We start from the raw sequence: 22,051 nt of genomic DNA, 5'->3' as shown, positions 1-22,051 counted from the left end.
ATGGCCCGTACCAGGATGCGCTGAAACCCCTTCCACGGGTGCGAGCTTAGCTTTAAAAAGAAGGGCTATTTTACCTTCTGAGGCTTGGGTCCCCAAAAACATATCCTCTTGAAATTTATAGAGAACCGAACAGGTGTCCAAATGTGGTGGGGTGCACCTGTACTCCAGCACTTGGGAGGCTGTGGTGAAAGGGAAGCAAGTGCGGGGCTAGCCTAGGCTACACGACGAGTCAGGAAGCAGCCTGAGCAGCTAGCTGGCTGGCATCTTTCCTCATGGCATCTCCAGCTGAACAGCCAAACCTCGTTTCCTCAGAGAGGAAAGCTGAGGGCTTCCCAGGCCTTACAAGGCCTCAAGTGATGTCACTCACTCTGTTCTGTGGGTCAAGTGTGTTACGGCAACATTTTTGGATCACTGTGACCAAAACACCTCATAGGACAAGAGAGAAAAGGAAACAGAAGGAGAGCAGCTCAGGGTGTCCTCTGAGTTTCGGAGTGATTTGGTCACTGAAGCAGGTGAGGTGGGGAGCAGCAGGAGCACCCACTGACTCCACAGGTGGTGACAAGCTCAGATGGGAGAGCACGGGAGAGAACCAAGGGGTGCAGGTGACCTGCAAGGTCCCTCCCCCACTGACCTGCTTCCTCTTTCCTAAAGGCACATGGCCTTCAAAGAAATGCCAGAAGCTACGGGCTGAGGGTTCAAAACATGAGCTATGCGGGGCGTTGCAAAGTCAAACCATCACTAATTTCGAGTTCAGCTTAGAGGCTGAACAGGGAATCTGGACTACACATTACTTGACGTCACAAGTTTTTCCGTCTAGAACTTTGGTGGAAGCCGAAATGACCTAAAACTGCTGCATTCTGCACGTCTGCAAAACCAGCACCATGTCCATGATACCAAGTTGTGCTGCCAGCCTTAAGAAATAACTGGGGCCACCTGGGGCGCAGCCACAGTAGCCTGTGAGAGCCTGCCTGCTGGGACCTGGGAAAGCTTTTTCCTAGGCAGCCCCTTTTCTGCAGAGCATGCCTTCTTCTTTCTTGATTTTGAAATGGAAGTTTCAAATAAATTTGCCTTCTAATGCCCTGGGGCCTTCAGGGAGAGGGGTCTGGTTTTCCTTTTGTTCCATGGAATGGCCCCTGGCTTCTCTTTCACGGCGAAATTCTCTATATCATCTGTAACTACATCATTTGCTCTGTCTGTAGCAGCTCTGTCTTTTTCTGGCCAATCTGCCCGTGTGTTTATCTAAATTCTCATTAACTGGCTAAAAGCAACAAGGAGTCACTTTGCCTCGGCTGAAATGTTCCGCTGTCTCGAAGCTTCCCCCATCACTGTGATTGACCCATTACCTTCATGTTCAGCCTCGTTGGTAGTTTCAGAACATGGACCCAAATATCCAGGATCCTGGCCAAACGTAACACAAAGCACCTGTAGCCCAGTTCTCCTTAGAGACTTGCAAACTCCCAGCAGAACCAACCAGGAAGCTCTCATCAGCCTTCTAGGACTTATCCAGCCCAAGCTTCAAACTCTTCCCTATTCCTCCCCAAAGTCAGTTCTAAGGACCCAAGTAGCGAGAAGTCAGGCCTGTCTTGGTGACAGCTGTTTCTTCCATTCTTGGTTGTTTGTTTGTTTGTTTGGTGGTTGGTTGGTTGGTTGGTTGGTTAGTTGGTTTGGTCTTTAGTTTTTGGTTTTTGGTTTTTCAAGATAGCATTTCTCTGTGCGACAAACCCTGGCTGTAGACCAGGCTGGCCTTGATCTCAAAGAAATCTGCCTGCCTCTGCCTGGCCAGTGCTGGGCTCAAAGGCATGAGGCACCATGCCCAGCTCTGCATACTTTGTGACTGTGATCATATCACCTGGCAGAAACAACATAAAGAAGGGGAGAGTTGTTTTGTCCCTCTCAGTCCCTCTCACTCCACTTTGGGACAGGCAAGACAGAGCAGTTCCATCTACTGTGGAGATGTGAGGGTGAGACAGTGACTCCTCACAATGGACGGAGAGGCAGAGCAGCTGAGGCCCGAACCAGGGGTAGAGAGAGCTTTCAAGGCCTTGCCTCTGCTGGCCAGGTGTGGAACAGGCATGGTCCCCATACACTCATGTGTGTAAAGGCTTGGCCTTGTAAGAGTGCCACCGTGAGGAGGTGTGGCCTTGTTGAAGTAGGTGTAGTCTTGTGGAGGAAGTGTGTCACTGTGGGGGACAGGCTTTGAGGTCTCACAAGCTCAAGCTACATCCAGTGTGGATCAAGATATAGAGCGCTCGAGTACTTCTCCAACACCCTGTCTGCCTGCATGCCACCATGTGCCACCATGGTGATAATGGACTAAGTCTCTGAGACCGTAAGCCAGCCCCAATTCAATGTTGTCCCTTATAAGAGTTGCCTTGGTTATGGTGTCTGTTCACAGCAGTAAAACCCTAAGACACCAGGCCTCACTCGTAAGGGCACCACAGCTTTCGAACCAGTGCCACAAATGCAAGCCGTAACAGCAAACCTGAAGGCCAGCCCAGATTCAGCAGAAAGCCACATCTAGATGGAGAAGTAGTTACACCCGAAAGCGTGAGAGGAACGGCTGGCGCTGGGTCTGAAGCTAACGGTTGTGCTTAGCAATATGCACTCATAAGAAAGCAGACCCTTCAGGCCCTAGAAAGTGGCAGTTGATTGGTGACGTTCCCAGGGTTACTTTCTTGAACTCACTTCAGAATATGTCCTGCTTCAGTATCCTATATTTCAGGCCTAAACCAGCCGCCAGGCTGCCCCTGTTTGTAGGCAGATCCCTGACTAAGTCTCCATGTTCTGTCTCAGGAAAATCGCTTCACAACTGAAACTATTTTTTTTAACCTGTATTTTGAGATATTGGTGGCACCTATGAAATAGGCGCATTGAGAGGAAGAGGATTAACAACCCAGGCTTGGGCCTATTTCCCTTCTCTTCCTTTTCTCCTTTCCTTAGGCCAGGGTTTGAACTTGTACCATGACACGGTATGAAAATACTGGTGTAAAAAGGCAAGTTTGTTGTGTTATAAAAGGATAGAGAGAGGATAAGGAGAAGGGGGGGTTATGCTCTATGGAGGTTTGGGGAAAGGGGTGCCTCAGCAGGCCCGTGCTGACACATTCCTTCCCTCTGAGGGACCAGCCACACGACGATGACTGACCATAACGGTGTAATATAGAATAGAGTTTATTCAGGGCGTGGGGAGGGGAGGTAAGAGGGTAGTAGGGGCAGAGAGAAAGAGAGGGTAGAGAAGGTTAGAGAAGGAGAGGAGTAGAGGCTGGCCATGAGCATGTGGAGAGGAGGAGGGAGGGGAATGGGGAGAGAAGGGACAAAGGGACAAGAGAGAGCAAGAGGAAGCAGGAGCAAGAGAGAGAGGAGGGGGCAAGCAGCCCCTTTTATAGTGTCAGGGATACCTGGCTGTTGCCAGGTAACTGTGGGGGTGGAGCTTAGCCAGAATGCTAACAAGGTTATTCGTGGTTTTGTGTTCTTAAGGAAGAACTGATTGGGCCCACAGTTGTTTGACCTTGTGCATTATGTCCTCATCTGTAAAGTCTGGGTTGATGATGCCTCATTCACAGATCATAAGAAGCAGAATAGTTGACTGACAAACTCTGCCAAGACAGGGTGATCAGCCCTTCAAAATCTGCATTTCAACAGTCTGTCAGTTGATTTTGGGCCAGAGGCTGAAGACTTGTGCTCACATGTTGCTAATAGGGGACTGTGCTAGTGGAGATTTGTCTCTACAACCTCTCAGTTCTGGAAGCCATGTTTGACTTCCTATGTATATAGATATTTGGTCAGTCAAAGATTTCTGACGGGGTTGAAGACTGATTATAGTCTCATAGCCTATCAGGCTATTGAACTTTGAATATACATATTTTATTGGATAGTTATCAGATAGTATACAAGCTAGCCAAGCTATAATATAGAGTTTAAGTCTTTCTTAAGCTGGAATGGATAACTAAATGTTCTGTTTAACTGATATAGTAATGGACTGGGTGTTGAGTATATCATATGCTTTATAAATTATAGGATGGCAATAATTGTACTCAATTTATATGTAAGTGAAAAGGCTTTTTAACTGGACAAAAAGGGGGAAATGTTGTGGTTTGCCCTGAAGTTATCTGTATTTTGATGCTAATTCCACAACCCCAAGGACAGCTGCCTAGTCACTACTCAGGAGTCAGGTGACTTCACCAGAACCTTCTCCCCATTGAATTTGTAAAGTACAGGTAAGGGGCAGGTACAGGATAGAAGGAGGCCTGTCATTGGAGGAGAAGGAAGGATGGGCGGGAGAGAAGTTTGAAGGAAGAGGAGAGAGGGAGAGAGAGAAGCTGTGGCAGGACGATGACGTTAAAATTCCGCTCTGTGCATTTACAGGTTGTTATTAATGTTCCTAAGGGATGAATGGTACTGGGCTTTGTATGTTTAGGTGGGCAATTATATCTTACCAATTGAATCTAAAAAAGAAAAGAAAAGAAAAGAAATAGTTAAATAAGCCAGAGCCCAGCTCAGGGGACTTCCCACACAAAGAATGTGATGATTGACTTATGCAGCAGTGAGGTGAGTGCCGCAGTCATTTAACCTCAAATTAAGCTAGAGGCATCTGAGAATCCCGCTGTTACTCCTAACACTGAAGGGACTCCCTACTCTGGGACTTTAGGATAGGTGTTCCAAATACACTATTGAAGAGTGAGCTCCCCTTCGCCTGGTTTCAGAAGCCACACTTTGGGGTCGTCCTCTGAAAGAACCTAGCTCTAGTCTCAGGATGGTGTGCCCCAGGAAACACCGATCCCGGACGAGCCCCCAGATGAAAGATCCCCGAAGAGAGACCCTTTCTAAAGTTGCGGGAAATTGTGGACCCCAGACACAGAGAGACCATTTTGGATGTAATAAGCAAAGCGAGGTTTATTACAGGAGATCTATTCACGGGATCTCGGGTCGACCGTATCCTGCGCGGGAGACAGAGGTGTCGACCCAAGCTCAAAAATCAGGGGTTTATATAGGGAAGGCTAGGGGGTTTGGCACGGTTACACACAATTGGCTAATTTCTGGCGTGGCTATAAGTGATTGGCTCATTCAAACATGGCAGTGAGATTACAGCACAGCAGAAGAGTACGTGCTGACTGGAGCATACAGGATTTTAGAAGCTAGGGGCTTATCAGGGTTTGAAGGACATCTGGCTAAGGTGTGACTCTGAGTAAGCTGGGGGAGGTGCCTTTCTGCCAGATGGTTTGTGTCAGTCCTGATAACTCAGGCTGGTTCCTGCATTCCTTTTCTTTATCTTTATGGTCTGTTAGTCCTAGCGGCAGGGCGGGGCTGCCTGGACTTGCTTTTCACAGTGTTTAGCCCTGAGTCTGTGAATTTTGAAACTTATTCTTTTAACTTCATATTTTTAAACCTTAAATCTGTATAATTTTCCTTTCACCTCCAGTTTCCACTAGAGACCTAAGTGAGGCGGGGGGAGGGGATGCTTTCTGTGGTAGAGCTCAGCTGAAGGCACAATGAATGACACAGAGAGAGCAGAGCAGAAATTCTCCCTTAAGCCATGCTTATCCAAAACACTCCCCACCCGAAGCCTGGCTCTGGTGTCCCTGCATCTGAGTACTCCACTGAGCCCCTCTCCCTAGTCTGGAGTCTTACAGTCACCAGTCGTCAGGTACGAGGTTACTCCGCTATAAATAACTGGGCACCCAATCTGTAGAGACAGCGCGTCCCACAGAGCTCCGCTCAGCAGCCTGGACCAGGGAGGGCTTAGGCAGCAGGCGGGCCCTTCTTGTTGCCACATTGGAACCAGCAGGGTCATCTCCTGTGCAGATAAGGTCCTCTCGCTGTCCTGCTCCACTCCGTGTGCTCGCTTACCCGATAGTGAACACAGCGCTGGAGTTAACATCACCTTGGCTTTTCAGGCTACTCCCACCCGCCAACCCAGACACCAGCCTGTTCCACCTCGTGTATGTGGACGCCATTGCCATCGCCATTGTTGGGTTTTCAGTGACGATCTCCATGGCCAAAACCTTGGCAAATAAGCATGGCTACCAGGTTGATGGCAACCAGGTAAATATCATCAGCTTCCTGTGCACGATTCACTGGGGGCGAGCACCAAGCCTCTCTCCCTCTCCCCCTCCACCCCCTCCTCCTTCCCCTTCCCTTCCCTCTGCCCCACCCTCTCCCCTTTCCGCTCCCCGTCCCTCTCACTTCCCCCCTCCTTTCCCCCTCCCCCTCCCTCTCACTTCCCCCTTCCCCTACCCCCTACTCCCTCTCTCCCTGGTTACACACAAGGTCTCACATTATCCCTAATGACCTGGTAGGATTCATTATGAAACCAAGCTGGCCTCAAACTCACACAGTCCTGCTTGAGCGTTCTGAGTGTTGGGAATTTGTATTCTCTTTGCCACCTTCTTGTGTAGCATAGCTGCCAGAAGGAATTTAACCCACAGGCCATGATCTGTAATCTTGTTGTATTGTCTATTCTAGCTCACACATTTTTATTTAATTTTGTGGCAGATTCTTTTCATATGTTACTAAATAGCAAAGGCTTAGCACAGAATGAGAATTCATTCTTACTAAGAAAGGTCAAGCAAATACTTCTATTCATTTGTTTGTTTGAGACAGAGTTTCACTATGTGACTCTGGTTGTCCTGAAACCCACTATGTAGACCAGGCTAGCCTCAAACTCAGAGATCTGCCTGCCTCTGCCTTCCAAGTGCTGGGATTAAAGGCGTGTGCCACCACACCAGGCTAGCAGATACGTTTTGACGTCATGGAATACTGACTTTTTTTTTTTTTTTGTGGAGTCTGGGTCTCACCCACCATGTAAGTATGTAACTAGGGCTGGCCTCAAACTTGCAGTAATCCTGCCTCAGCTTCCAGAATGCTGGGATTAGGGGGCATGGACCCTGTGCCCACACAGGTCTAAAGGAGTCAGATGTTCCATATATATATGAAACCAACCCAGAAATTTCAAAGTAGCCTTAAAACAGGACTCACAGGTCCCAAGAAGGCACAGGCATGCACCTCTTCATGAGCGACAGGCCAGATATCTAAGAGATGCCAGTTGCCATGCATCCAGAACTCTCTCTCTCTCTTTTTTTCCAGAACTTTCTCTCTTGAAAAGTTTTTTTCAGTTATATGCATGTTTTTTTCCAGTGGTGTTTGCATAGAAAGCGAGTTTGGGAAACTGGGAAGCGGGTAGGGATCACAGCATTTGTCTCCAATGCTGTGAAAATCCAGTTTTTCTCCATGACACAATGTGCCCGAATTCCAAATGTGAACTCACAGTAAAGAAACGTGGTGTTGCGTAGTGGGGGAGGGGCAGCCTGTGTGGCTGAAGACGTGTGTCCAGAGCGCCTCCCCATCCTTCCCTCAGAGGGCCTGACCTACTGTCTGTTGTCTTTGCTTTGTCCCCACGTGGAAAAGGAGCTCATTGCCTTGGGAATATGCAACTCCATCGGATCTCTCTTCCAGACCTTCTCAATCTCCTGCTCCTTGTCTCGAAGCCTTGTTCAGGAAGGAACTGGAGGGAAGACACAGGTGCGTAGACAGCAGTCCTCCACGAGCCAGCCATCTGGGTGGTGACTGACAGTCCCGATTCTATTCTGAATCCAGCAAAGCTTCTCCGCCTGCTGATCCATACTTCCCTGAGCTGCGCAGCGAATCAGAGAAAGGCATAGTTGATTGAAGCAAATCCAAATAAAACTTAATCCGTAGAACAGAGGTACATTCTCCAGTTGAATTAGAAGTTATATGAAACTCTACTCGCTACAGTTAACCTTAAATGTTCAAAAATAGGCTTTCTCCGAAGGCCTAAAATTGACTATGGCCATGAGGCTGGCTCCATCCGATGGAACATTCACACCATCCAACATGGCAGCCATTAGCAACGCGCAGCTCTTAAGTGCTTGAAATGTGGCTATGCAACATTTAATATTAATTTTTAAAAACTGAACCCATGACCTACATGCAATAGGTGGCCACCATATTGGGCAGCAAATGCTAGTCTGAACCTTCTGTTCCTGAGCTCAGATTGGCCACCCAGTGTCTTTTTCCACCTCTGACAAGAACATTTAACCAGGATGTTTAGGCAGTTCAGATTCTGCTTAAAATGAGTCAGAGGAACTCACCGTCAAGGAGGGCTAGAGGCATAGGTTAAAGGTTATAAGCTGGAGGTGTAAGTTTATGTAATAGTTTGGAAGACTTCTGTACTGGCTGGTTTTGTGTGTCAACTTGACACAAGCTGGAGTTGTCACAGAGAAAGGAGCCTCCCTTGAGGAAATGCCTCCATGAGACCCAGCTGTAAGGCATTTTCTCAACTAGTGATCAAGGAGGGAGGACCCAGCCCATTGTGGGTGGTGCCGTCCCTGGACTGGTGGTCCCGGATTCTATAAGAGAGCAAGCTGAGCAAGCCAGGGGAAGCAAGCCAGGAAGTAACACCCTCCATGGCCTCTGCATCAGCTCCTGCTTCCTGCCCTGCCTGAGTTCCAGTCCTGACTTCCTTTGGTGATGAATAGCAATGTGGAAGTGTAAGCTGAATAAACCCTTCCCTCCCCAACTTGCTTCTTGGTGATGATGTTTGTGCAAGAATAGAAACCCTGAATAAGACAACTTCTTCATTTGTTTGGAAATGTTAGGAAAGGAATGTTCTGTAAACCGATACGTTCTTGATTTTCCCACAGTGAAAATAGCAAAAATAAGGTCAGCTTGTGCATGCCGTGGCCCTAGTCTAAAAGCCTCTTCCTCCCCCGTGTCCTCTCCCATCCAGCTTGCAGGTTGCTTGGCCTCACTGATGATCCTGCTGGTCATATTAGCCACTGGATTCCTCTTTGAGTCATTACCCCAGGTGTGTACGCTGGGCTGGGGGGGGGGGTCATGCTACTCCGTTTATGTTTTCGTGGCTCTCTTAAAGAGTATTTTTCCTATCTGCTGCATCATTAGCAGGGTACTATGGAAAACAGCCGTGTCTAGGTCTAAGTCCTGCTCATAACCTATTGACCGATGCCTGCCCGTGTCTAGGTCTAAGACCTGCTCATAACCTATTGACCGATGCCTGCCCGTGTCTAGGTCTAAGTCCTGCTCATAACCTATTGACCGCTGCCTGCCCTTGGGCTCCGGCACTTAGTCTCCTCATCAGCAAAGTGGTCTTTGGGCTGGCTGACCCCAAGATACTTCTATCCATGACCTTCCATTCTCGTTAAAACTCTGATGACCTACAAGACATTTATTTACCGGTTGTACTTAATCTAAGAGAAATCAGAAAAAAAAGAAGTAAAGGCCTAAGGAGAAGAACCGTAGACGGGAAAATAATGGCTGTAGTCACAAATTTGATTCTGGACCTCTCTGCCGCCACGGAGACTTCCTGTTAGGACATAGAACTGGTGGTCCAAGACCAATTGTCCATGCCTCAAAAGGTCCCCTGAGTGCCCCATGAGGAGTAGGTGGGACTAAGGGGTGGAAAAGGCAGGAGGGAGGTGGTAAGAAGCCGGCCAAGGGGGCCCTGTGTGTATGACTGGAAGGCACTGATGCCAGCGCTGTGTGGCAGGCCGTGCTTTCCGCCATCGTGATCGTCAACCTGAAAGGAATGTTCATGCAGTTCTCAGACCTGCCCTTCTTCTGGAGAACCAGCAAAATCGAGTTGGTAAGTAAAGGTGACTGTCCGTTACACGTCACCGCCGAAGCCACCAGCAGTGTGAATGAAATCGTGAGAAAGATAGTAATGCAGCCAATTGTTGTGTTACTCAGGCAAGGTGCGTGTGTGTGTGTGTGTGTGTGTGTGTGCACGTGTGTGTACATGGGTGTGTAACTCAGGCAAGGCATATATGTGCATCTGTGTACTTATACATGTATGTGTGTATGTGCATGTGTGTACATGGGTGTGTTAATCAGGTAAGGTGTATATGTGCATCTGTGTACCTGTGCATGTATGTGTGCATGTGTGTGTGTGCATGTGTGTACATGGGTGTGTTAATCAGGTAAGGCATATATGTGCATCTGTGTACCTATACATGTATGTGTGCATGTGTGTGTGTGTATGTGTGTACATGGATGTGTTAATCAGGTAAGGTGTATATGTGCATCTGTGTACCTGTGCATGTATGTGTGCATGTGTGTGTGTGTGTGTGTATACATGGGTGTGTTAATCAGGTAAGGTGTGTATGTGCATCTGTGTACCTGTGCATGTGTGTGCATGTATTTCTTATGGAATTATTAACGCGTTCTCTAGAAGTTTTTCGGCTTCCCTTTAGACCATCTGGCTCACCACCTTTGTGTCCTCCCTGTTCCTGGGCTTGGACTATGGACTGATTACTGCTGTGATCATTGCTCTGCTCACTGTGATTTACAGAACACAGAGGTGAGTGCCCTGCTGAAATGGTCGCAGCTGAAGTTACCCTGTGACCTCAAGCATAGACTCAGTGGGAATGGAGTCCAGTGATGTTCTATTGGGGCTGGAAGAAGAGCTGCATGGGTAGGACTCATGTCTGCTGTGTTCAAAGTCTTGAATTCAAGTCTCAGTGCTTGGAAATGGGGGGAGTAAAACGTAATTCCATACAGTGTTGTCAGATGCTCTGCCGTGTCCAGTTGAAGAAGACCCAGATGGTCTCGTTCTAAGACCATGCATCCTAATGGCCTGGCACAGGATGCCCTGGCTTATTCGCCCTCCTCTGAGTTACTCATGTTTTGGTACCACATGCTGATCTGGGCTCTGATAACATGGTGCAAATTCCAACACCTAGTTTTACAGGTTTCTAACAGTCCTTCATTTTGAGCCACCATGCCCTGTTGTCCCTTTGTCCTGATAGGAAAGCAAGCCCCTTGGGGAAAGTATAAAATAATCTTTCTAAATATGAAGTTTGCATGAGGATAGGGGTATAGAGATGTAGACGTGTTCCTGTGGTCCCGCCTACTCAACTAAGGGCAGTCTCCCTCCCACATGAAACATGCAGGTCAGTCTGCCTGCGGTTAAAAGTCACACAATGGTCCTTTAAGTTTGAAAGGTCCCTTGGGTGGAAGGAGTGAGGATGTTAACCCTTTTCCTGCAGAATAGCGGTGCTCCTGCTTTCTAGGTAGGAAGAGAACATTTTCATAGTTGAAAGGACACAAAAGAAAAATGTTAAAAATATGCAGTCTAAATTGAGAATTGATTTAACTACTTTTATAACAAGTTTTTAACACTGCTGTCCAGTTTTTCACCTTTTATATTTCAATATTTTATGCGTGCAAGTATTTTTGCCTACATGTATGTCTATGTATCGTGTGCGTGTCCAGTGCTTGTGGACACCAGAGAAGGGTGTTGGAGCCCCTGGAACTGGGATTTCAGACACTTGTGAGCTGCCTTGTGCTTGGAATTGAGTGCCTAGACTTGAACCTGGGTCCCCTGGAAGAGCAGCCAGTGCTCCTAACCACGGAGCCTTCTCTCTGCAGCTCCCTGTCGTCCAGTTTTCCTCTACGGAAGCTTTTCCCATTGTGGCCTGTAACACAGGGTCCTATTAAGATCTAGAGTTGTCGGGCTGGAGAGATGGCTCAGTGGTTAGGAGCACTGGCTGTTCTACCAAAGGTCCTGAGTTCAAATCCCAGCAACCACATGGTGGCTCATGACCATCTGTAATGGGATCTGATGCCCTCTTCTGGTGTGTCTGAAGACGGCTACAGTGTGCTCACATATAATAAGTAAACAAGTAAACAAATAAATAAATAAGTCTTAAAAAAAATCTAGAGTTGTCTATCTCGGAGTTCTGGTAAACAATATGCTTCAAAGATACCTAGGGAGCTAAGGTGTAGCTCGGTGATGAAGCCTAAACTCACTGGATGCGAGGTCTCAGCTCGGCCCTGAGCTCCAAAGCAAACCAGCCAAACTCCATGTCCTTTGACAAACGACAAAGTAGGATTTCAGATCAAGCTGCTTGCTTCCTCTACGTCGTAAGGTTCTATGATTTCTTTTTTATTTTGGTTTTAATGATATACATCTCTGCCTCCCTTTAATAATCAGACTTGAGTTTTATGTCCTGTTCTTCGTGATTTCCCTGGGAGTTTGCAGGTTGGCATTTGGGAAGCCATTGCTCAGAACACCCGTTTATTCTCAGTTGCTTCTTATTCTAGAAGCAGGGCACACTTCCAGGAGTCAGCTACCAGCACCTTGTCTTAGTGAGGGTTTCTATTGCTGCAATTAAACGCTCTGATCAAAAAGGAGGTTGGAAAGGAAAGGGCTTATTTGACTCACTTCTGCATTTGTAGTTCATCCCTGAAGGAAGCTTGGACAGGAACTCATACAGAACAGGAACCTGGAGGCAGGGCCATGGAGGCGTGCTGCTTACTGACTTGCTCACCATGGCTTGCTCAGACTGCTTTCTTATAGAACCCAGGACCACCAGCTCAGGGATAGTGCCACCCACAATGGGCTGGTCCTTCCTCCATCAATCAGTAACTAAGAAAATGCCTTACAGCTGAGTCTTATGGTAGCATCTTCTCAATTGGTGATCCCTGCTTTCAGACTCTACTTATGTGGACATGAATCCGTCCAGCACAAGCATGTTCCAAGCACTCAGGTTTCCTCAGAACACACAGCTCTGAAGAGAAATCACGGCATTCAACAAGCATTCCTAAACCCCTTTTCCATGGTCAGTGGGAGCTGTTCATGCAATGGAGTTTTTTCTTCACCTACAAGCTCACAGTTCAGTCAGTTTTATAAAGCACAGTAAAGTAATTCTCAATCTTCCTTGAGTTGAGATTTGTGGAGATTCTGCTGTGCCTCCGCTGAAAGACTAGATTCTCAAGCTGTTGTAGTCAGATGTTGCCCTTCCCTTAGACGAGTTGGTCTTCCCAGAGGATGACAGGCAGATGATGATGACACTGATGTGGACAAGATAAGGAAATGGGAGTGAGTGACCCTGACCATGAATGTGCCTAGTTTTCCGTAAAGACAGGTGCCTTATGTCATTCCACTCTCGCAACCCAATGGTGCATCTCCAGTTCCACACCCACAGAGATGCAGAACTAAGGTGACTGGGGGAACTTACCCCAGTCATAGCATGTGGTGAGGGAATGATTTAAATGTAGCTTTTCATAAGCCTAGAGTTTTTCACAGATCAGTAATCAGTCACCACACTGGTTATTTTGTTTTTGTTTTGTTTTTTGTTTTGTTTTTTTGTGTGGTTTTGTTTGTTTTTTGTTTGTTTGGGTTTTGGTTTTCTTTGAGACAAGATTGCTCTGTATATCCCTGGCTGTCCTGGGACTCACTCAATAGGTCAGGCTGGCCTTGAACTCAAAGATCTGCCTGCCTCTACCTCCTGGGTATTGGGATTAAAGGCGTGCACCACTACCACCTGGCTTTAGAGACTGGTTTTTAAACCAAATTTTATCATTTTCATAAAATTAGAACATATAGATAGCTACACATGCCACTAGGTGTGACAGACTGTAATAATAAGCAATAAGACACTATGGATATTTTGGGAAAGAGATCTCTTTGCTCTAGGCATCTGCTGGACAGTAAACAGGGCTGACTTCTCTGGAATCAGTAGGTCCTAGAACTGCACAGAAATGGTGCTCAGGCACTCCATGGGGTCAGGATAGCCCTTCCCTTGTTAGCCTCTTGAACTGATCTTTCCTTCTCTCCACAGTCCGAGCTACACAGTCCTGGGACAGCTCCCCGACACCGATGTGTACATTGACATCGATGCCTATGAGGAGGTAGGACATTTGTCCAATGTCTTAAATGGTTGTAAGCATGTGGGTAATGTTTCTACCCATGGCAAAGGAAGAAAGAAGAGAGAACTAGGGGTTGGTATGACAAGATGCGATCTCAGTGACTGTCTAGACTGTTTGGTACTCTGTACTCCATATTAACCGCCCCACTTCCTAATGCTCATTCGTAATGAGAATGGGTATCCAAAGCACACATTTAATGTGTGCTGAGAACATGGTTCCTATGGACATGGTTTTCTTTCGATGACTTTAAGCCAATAGAGAAGTATCCGTTTCAACCATGTTAAAATCGAGGTGGTGAGACTACAGCATTGTTTAGCTTACTCTTTAAAATCATACCTTCAAAGTTCCTTGATTCTGAATGTTCTTGTCTTACATAGATTCTCAAAGATTTTTTTAGAATCTCTGAAAACTAATTCATCTGTTTTCTGCTTGGGGGAAAGAAAATCTCGGATTCACTATGAAGTATTAGGAAATGAGCCTGATGTTAGAATAGGTAATTATTTTTTCTAATAAAGTGCTAAGCTCTAAATAGCATCTTTGGGTCCACAACGATTCTCAAGAATTGAATTGTGGATCCAACGAGGTAAATCTGCATCTGCTGGAGTCCACCTCATTGGTCTGCGGTCCCGACAGACAGCGCGGCCCCTCGGGGAGTTCACCTCATTGGTCTTTGGGCCTGACTGGCAGCAGCCTCGCTTCCCGTCCATATTATTTTCTCCTTCAGGTGTTTTATCCCAGCTTTTCCTTGCGTTTACCATTTTTTAAAAAAAGAAAGAAAGAAAGCCTATCTTGTAAAATAAATGGGAAGATGTATGTTTTTTAAGCTTTCAAGTAAGACATGGCTGTCTGTTCTGAGGTCTAGGCTCCTGACGAGGTAGAGGTGTGAGAGTTGCTTAGCCCAGGAGTTGAGGATTAGCCTAGTTAACCCACTCAAGAGAACAAAACCATTTCTTTGTGCGATCCTTCCTCCCAGAGATTGAATAGAGTGACGTAATTTTGTCTAAACATGGAAAGAGGGCTCGTCACGCTATCTGTCTGTGTTCACCTTCATATTAGAGGAGGAAGCTGATTGGAATTTTATTAGAAATATACCCAGGTGTTAAAATCATCGTGTTTTATTTCTCAGGTGAAAGAAATCCCTGGAATAAAAATATTCCAAATAAATGCCCCAATTTACTATGCAAATAGCGACTTGTACAGCAGCGCACTGAAAAGAAAGGTGAGTCACCTTTTGTTTACTTGTGAAGAGTAATAAATAAAAGTAAGGACAAAGTTTAAATTTTTTTATCAGAAATTAAAAGTCGATTCTTTCACAGGAGAGCATCATGGGTTAGAAGGGAGAGAAGGATCACTTCTCACTATACCTACTAGAGTAAACTATATGTAAAACTTACCATTTGAAACATTTTTAAATGTAGCGCCCAGTGTCTGGCATTAAGTACATTTCCATGTTTGAGCCATCGTCACCTCCGCTCATCTCTGTCACGTGTACACAGTACCTTTAAAGAGAAGGAAAAAGGCAGCCTTACTCTAGGGACTGGAGGTCATGCTTAAAAATCAACATCCCCTAACCCGCGATCAAGTCTTAAGAATCTAAACCTTCCAAGTTTAGTAAGTACCACAGCACGGTTGTCATCGTCGTCGTGGTTGTTTCTGCTGCTGCTTTCAGGTCTTTATTGCCTGCTAAGTCTTTTTTTTTTTTTTTTTTTTTTTTCGAGCTGGGGACCAACCCAGGGACACCTTGCTTTCAGGGCAAGCGCTCTACCACTTAACCGCCTTGTCTTTTTTTTTTTTTTTTTTTTTTTTTTTTTTTTGAGCTGGGGACCGAACCCAAGGCCTTAAGCTCGCTGGCAAGTCCCAAACCTGAAGTCTTGAAAGACTCAGACCAAGAAAAATAACTAATGGTCTCACGGGGGTAACTCGATTCAGGGCGTCCGAGGGAAAGGCAGAGCAAGGTTCGGGCACAGAAAGCCATTGGCCAGGCGAGTTGAAGATTTAGTGGCGTTCGGGTGGGTACTGGGGGGGCTGTGCCATGACCTTACATGCACTGTCTTTGTAAAGACTGGCGTGAACCCAGCACTCATCATGGGAGCGAGAAGAAAGGCCATGAGGAAGTACGCGAAGGAGGTTGGAAATGCCAACATAGCTAACGCGACTGTTGTCAAAGTGGTGAGTGACCTGCATATCCCCCATCTTTAACCAGGCTAAAATCTAAACGCAGCCTGAAGTTGTGAACACCGGGAAGGATCTAGGTTTCTTCTGTGTGGTATAGATATGTGACAAAGCTAGGTGCGGTAGGACACGTCAGGAGGCATGGTGGCTCACAACGGTCTGTAACTCCGGTCCTGGGGATCTGATGCCCTCTTCTGGCCGCGATGGGTACTGCATGCACACGATCAAGGCCAGCGTCAGCTATATGGAGAGTTTGAGGCTAGCTGGGGACACATGAGATCCTGTTTCAAAAACACAAACAAGACAGTGATAAAGTCAGCTATGAAAATGTTTATGAAATAAGTAGTGAAAGAATTTGTTTTTGAAACTTAAAACCACAGAGCACCTTAAGAATTTGGCCGCTATACTTTGTAGTTCCGTTGACAAAGACTCATTGGCTAGTTTTTGCTGTTTAGACTTGTGGTAACTTGTGGCCTGTCATGCTGAAGTTAATAGGATTTTTCTAAATTTGGGGAAAAGTAGAGACAAGAATAGGAAGTATAAAGTATACTGGGCTATGTGGAGTTTGTGTGCCTGAAGAAACTAAGCAAAATCTAAATAAAGGTACATGTGTTTTCTGAGAACACATGGGCTTATTTTCCATTATAAACCTGTCTCACGGAGGGGAAAAATGAGCTGTTTGGAAAATTCGTGTCTTAATGGGGCTGGAAAGGGGGCTCCGCCTTTAAGAGCATTGGTTGCTCTTTCAGAGGACCCAGAACCCCCACAGTGGCTCATAGCTGTCTGTAACTCCAGCCCTGGGGATCTGATGCCCTCTTCTGGCCGCGATGGGTACTGCATGCACATGATGTATACATGCAGACAAATCACGCATAAAATAAGGTTAATTTTAAAAACGGAAAGAAAACTCCTTGGTCTCATTTTGGTCCTAGGATGCAGAAGTAGATGGAGAAAATGCTACGAAGCCTGAAGAAGAGGACGACGAAGTCAAATTTCCCCCAATAGTCATCAAAACAACATTTCCTGAAGAGCTGCAGAGGTTTTTGCCCCAGGGGGAAAATATCCACACTGTCATTCTAGACTTCACGCAGGTCAATTTTATGGATTCTGTTGGAGTGAAAACTCTGGCCGGGGTAAGTGCCACCTGGAATGAGTCCTTCAGAGTCTGCAAACCCAACATCCCCATCAGCCACCACAGGGACCACAAGCCCTTACTTTGTGGTTGTTTTTGAAACTTTTGGTTATGAACTTTTTAAAATACACAGCACAGTATGATGATCCCCGAGTAACAACTCTCCCTCAGCTTCAACAATTAACAGTTTATGGCTGGCCTGACTTCCCGAATTCCCAACACTACTAACTTCTCATTGTGAAGCACGTCCCAGATGTCACATTACCTGCACATATCCTAGTGTCTACCTCTATAATATTTATTTTAAAACCATTATCATAATATCTTTTATTACACCAAAATCAAATTGAATAACATGTTGATACTCTGAGTTCTTGTCGGCATGGAAACTAGAGAAGTGCAGAATCGCTCTCAGCTTATTAGCCTAATGGTGCATAATTGCTAAAACCAAGAAGCAATGAGTAAATGAATTTCCGTGTCTCGTATGTATTAAGCTTTGTTTGAATATTACAGATTGTGAAAGAGTACGGCGATGTTGGAATTTATGTGTACTTAGCAGGATGCAGTGGTGAGTATGCCTTAGATGGAAAAGGATATTTTCCTTTTTATCTTAGATTTATCTCTGTGGACTAGTGCATTGCCTGTGGGTGAGTGCATGTACCATATGCATGCCTGGTGCCTACAGAGGTCAGAGGAAGGCATCAGAGCCCCTGCAACTAGAATTGTGAATTGTGAACCACTGTGTTGTGCTAGGGCCAAAACCCACGTCCTCTGCAAAGGCAAGAGTGTCCTTAACAGATGAGCCTCTCTCTCTGGCCCTGGATGGGAACGGTTTTGATAACCTCGCTTTTTTCCAGATAGAATGAACTGCACTCATAATTTTTCCTATAAGCTTTTTATAAAAAATTATTCTAAAAACATCACTGTCCGTCCCATTTTGAAATCGGCTGGTGGCAGGCACTGAGATGTCTTCTGCTGGAATTGGAGGGCAGGAGCCGATCAGTGTTTATTTCAGTAGCCACTACCCACATGCCGTACTCCCGTAAATCGTTCTGCTTGTTCGGATTTCCGTCCAGTGGGAAGAGCAGGACTCACTTTCCTGCTATTTTTGTTTTTTCACTCTGTTTTGGTTAAGATGGTGCTTAAAAACAGAACCCACATAAAGACATTAAGTTGGTGAAAATAAAAATGCCCATAGTGGGCTGGAGAGATGGCTCAGTGGTTAAGAGCACTGACTGCTCTTCCAAAGGACCTGAGTTCAATTCCCAGCAACCACATGGTGGCTCACAACCATCTGTAATGAGATCTGATGCCCTCTTCTGGTGTGTCTGAGGACAGCTACAGTGTACTCATATACATGGAATAAATAAATAAATCTAAAAAAACAACAAACAAACAAACAAATAAAACCACCCATAGTGCGTTTCAAAGGCCCATGGTGGAGAGTGGGTTCTCACAGGTGAAGGAGTGACTGTGGGAAATGGAGCAAATCCCTGTGTGACGCAGGCATACACAGACACCTGTCCATCATCGTCTATAAGAACAAAGGGCTAGGAAGGTCCGAAGTGTCAAAAGAAAAGGAATCCTGATGGGGTGGGTGTGGTGGTGCACACCTCTAATCCCAGCACTTGGCCAGCAGAGAGCCAGGCGGATCTCTGTGAGTCAGAGGCCAGTCCAGTCCACAAGGTGAGTTCTAAACCAGCCAGGGGTATATAAAGAGCCCATCTCAAAAAGGGGAGGGTGAGCCCCAATCAGTGAATGAAAACATAGCTTTGTAATAGACGATCGTGCAATGGTGGATAAACGGATGTGTAAATAGGACTGGGGCTATGTGGCTCAGTTGGTAGAGCGTTTGCTGGGCCTGTGTGCATAAGGACCAGGATTCAACCACAGCCGGAATGAAAATTAAAGGAAACACAGCTCACAATTATAGACAAACAGCGTGTGTTATATTCTGGGCAAGGAAAGAAGGAAAATTAGAAATTGTTGTCTTTTTTACGCAGGCTTGTGCCTCAAAGCTGTAGTCCTCCTTGCCTGGCCCTTTCAAGAGACAAGATTAAAGACATGAGCCACGGCGCCTGGCCAGGACAGATATTTGTTTGTTTATTATATATAATTAATTATTATTTAAAAGACAGGCTTTCTCTGCATAGCCCTGGCTGTCCTGGAACTCATTCTGTAGACCAGGCTGGCCTTGAACTCACAGAGATCCACCTGCTTCTGCCTCCTTGGTGCTGGGATTAAAGGTGTCCCCATGGGTCATCACAATGGCTTTTTGTTTCTATTTTCTTTGCTTTTTTTTTTTTTTAAGATTTATTTATTAGCTATCTTCAGACACACCAGAAGAGGGCATCAGATCCCATTACAGATAGTTGTGAGCCACCATGTGGTTGCTGGGGTTTGAACTCAGGACCTCTGGAAGAGCAGTCAGTGCTCTTAACCACTGAGCCATCTCTCCAGCCCTGTTTCTATTTTCATTGAGATATGATGGGGGAATATACTAGAAAGAAAAGTTATTTCCTGAAACTAGAACTGCGAAGACAGGATCAAGACAGAGACTCGAGTAAGACTCACCTAATATTTAATATTTAAAACTTATGTGCAGAGTGCGGTGGCCACACCTTTGATCCCAGCACCAGGAGAAAGGTGGAGGCATATTCGAGAGTTCAAGACCAACCCGGGTTGCATACGAACCTGTTTCTAAATTAATGAATTAATTTTCCAAGCCATGAACGGATTGTTTTTTTTTTTTCACTGCTTAATTCCAAAACTTGGAATGTGAAATAATTTTTTCTTTCTTCGTACAGCACAAGTTGTGAATGACCTCACCAGCAACCGTTTTTTTGAAAATCCTGCCTTAAAGGAGCTTCTGTTCCACAGTATCCATGATGCGGTCTTGGGCAGCCAAGTCCGTGAGGCGATGGCTGAGCAAGAAACCACGGTTCTGCCTCCCCAGGAAGATATGGAGCCCAATGCCACGCCCACCACACCGGAAGCATAAAGGACCTGCATGGGGTTGTGCGCCGCGCCTGAATTCTGAACTTACACGCTTTAAATACCAGGTCGAGGCTTTCTTCCCACCGCCCAAGGGAAATGCTGGTGGTCACGGCTCGATTTGCAGGGTGAATGAAGCCTAGCAAGATGTAGTTCACGCTTGCGCTGTTTAAGCTGAATACTTAAAAGATTAACTGGCTTCTTGGGTTTATGCAGTGACATTCCCATCACACCTTAATGTTAGCTCTATTTTGTGGGGTTTTTTTTTCCTTACTCCTGATTTCTTTTTTATCTGAAGCCTTTGGAAACTAATCACATAAAATTACAAAGTTAGCAAATGTCTTTTTTTTTTTTTAAGATTTATGTATTATATATAAATACACTGTAGCTGTCTTCAGACACGCCAGAAGAGGGCACCAGATCTCATGACAGAGGGTTGTGAGCCACCATGTGGTTGCTGGGAATTGAACTCAGGACCTCAGGAAGAGCAGTCAGTGCTCTTAACCGCTGAGCCGTCTCTCCAGTCCAGATGTCTTAATCTATACATAAAACATAAATTACGTCTAATTTCAAATTCTCATTTATCAATGCACTACTAGAGTCTAAAAAAGAGAAAAAGAAACCACTCTAAAGCTAATCTTACACCATTTCTTACAAAAAGAAACTGTTCTAACTGTGCCCACCCACACCCTGATCTCGAAACAGTTCTAATTGTCTTGATTGAGTCCATTCCCAAAATGAGATTTTCTGTGTCGCTCCCACTGTCCCTGGGTTCTGAGAAGCCGTGCTTTCCTTTAGTAATGGGTTTTGGTCTGGCCGATGTTGGCTTCCCTCCACGGTCTTCCCTCCGATAATCTCCATCCTCGTCTTCGCCTTCGTCCTCATTGAAAGCTGCTGCCACTGAAAGCGTCTGAAGCGCGAGCCGGAACTGTTTCCTTAGGGTTACTTGCGCAGTCTGGCGGAGATGGCAGATGGGTTCCTTGTCGTCTGACTACCTATGGCAGATGCGGGCTCGGAGATGGGAAGTCTGCAGCTTCTTCAGCGGATCGCTTTGCAACGCTGTGACTGGAACTTCCCCTCCATTGCTGGAAGAAACAGTCTTACTTTTCCCAGGTTTTTTGCTGCTCCTTCGGGTTGGCCGGAGGCTCCAGCTCGCTGCGTCTTCTCACCCCCCACCACCCCCACTTAGTGTTATCTTTGTAGGATGAGTGCTTAAACTCTTAGAACTAAGTAGTTAGCTTAGAGCGTGCTGTTGCCGGGTGGCTAGTGGCTCCTGAATCTTGTACTTGTTTGAGAACAGACCGTAATCCGTTTCCTAACAGAAGAGGAGATCTATAATGCACCAGACATGCTGGCTTTGAAATAATTTTTTATTGTTACAGAAGCAAATAGGATGATAAGAAGGCAAGACATTCTCCCCACTCAGTCAACCACCACCGGCACCTTGATGAGGACCCCTCCAGGTCTTTTCCTGTGTGTATATATTTTCTAACAAAAATAAGCACAGGTCTGCACGGTGTTTTACAGTCGATCTTTTTAGTCGACAACCTCCACCTTCTTATTCCAGAGTATTTCCCCATACAGTATTCAGGTTTCCTACTGTCCTCAAATTTGCAGTTTGTCTGAACTTGTATTAATTCTATGACTTTACATTGTAATTGGTCATGTGCTTAAGTGTATCTCATTTGTCTCCTAACAAATACGGAGGCGACCAAGACAGTCGTACTGAAGAATCCCATCTTGTGAGCGTGTCTAGTTCCTTCTCCAGTGCTTACTGGGCTCGCTTGGCTACTCCGCATGTTGCCTGCCATTCAGAAGTCATCATTTTAGACACACGGAGATGAGTTAGGTATTTTATGCTGGTCTGGACCCTAGATAAAACACACGCTTTATAATGAGCCTCTCAGAAAAACGCACACTGTCTGGCTTCCCTACCTTTTAAAATGTGCAGATCAACTACTGGATCGGCATGGCAGACTAATCCTCCAGTGGGTTTTTATACTATATATTATTGTCCATATGACATTCCTTTGGCATTAAATGAATGTCATTTCTCAATAACCATTGAGC

General features: G+C 45.8%; 1 protein-coding gene and 1 pseudogene across 3 annotated transcripts in view; one reads left to right on the top strand and one right to left on the bottom strand.

The window, feature by feature from the left end:
• The window catches only part of Slc26a5 (solute carrier family 26 member 5), a 39,466-nt gene extending 19,478 nt beyond the window's left edge, over positions 1-19,988 (top strand). For 2 of the 3 annotated variants that reach the window (XM_032905321.1, XM_032905319.1), the window contains 11 exons: positions 5,892-6,039; positions 7,402-7,515; positions 8,744-8,821; positions 9,521-9,616; positions 10,224-10,330; positions 13,596-13,665; positions 14,810-14,902; positions 15,745-15,852; positions 16,788-16,988; positions 17,501-17,555; positions 19,795-19,988. In XM_032905321.1, coding sequence (XP_032761212.1) covers positions 5,892-6,039; positions 7,402-7,515; positions 8,744-8,821; positions 9,521-9,616; positions 10,224-10,330; positions 13,596-13,665; positions 14,810-14,902; positions 15,745-15,852; positions 16,788-16,988; positions 17,501-17,555; positions 19,795-19,988 — 1,264 coding nt within the window. The remainder of the gene's footprint in view (positions 1-5,891; positions 6,040-7,401; positions 7,516-8,743; positions 8,822-9,520; positions 9,617-10,223; positions 10,331-13,595; positions 13,666-14,809; positions 14,903-15,744; positions 15,853-16,787; positions 16,989-17,500; positions 17,556-19,794) is intronic. The other variant, XM_032905320.1, reaches the window with a different exon arrangement.
• A 700-nt stretch (positions 19,989-20,688) lies between these two features.
• LOC116904490 lies at positions 20,689-21,780 on the bottom strand (annotated as a pseudogene).
• Positions 21,781-22,051: the final 271 nt, after the last annotated feature.

The sequence above is a fragment of the Rattus rattus genome, chromosome 6 (assembly GCF_011064425.1).
Source record: "Rattus rattus isolate New Zealand chromosome 6, Rrattus_CSIRO_v1, whole genome shotgun sequence".
Lineage (NCBI taxonomy): Eukaryota > Metazoa > Chordata > Mammalia > Rodentia > Muridae > Rattus > Rattus rattus.
This window is presented reverse-complemented; position numbering and strand designations above follow the sequence as displayed.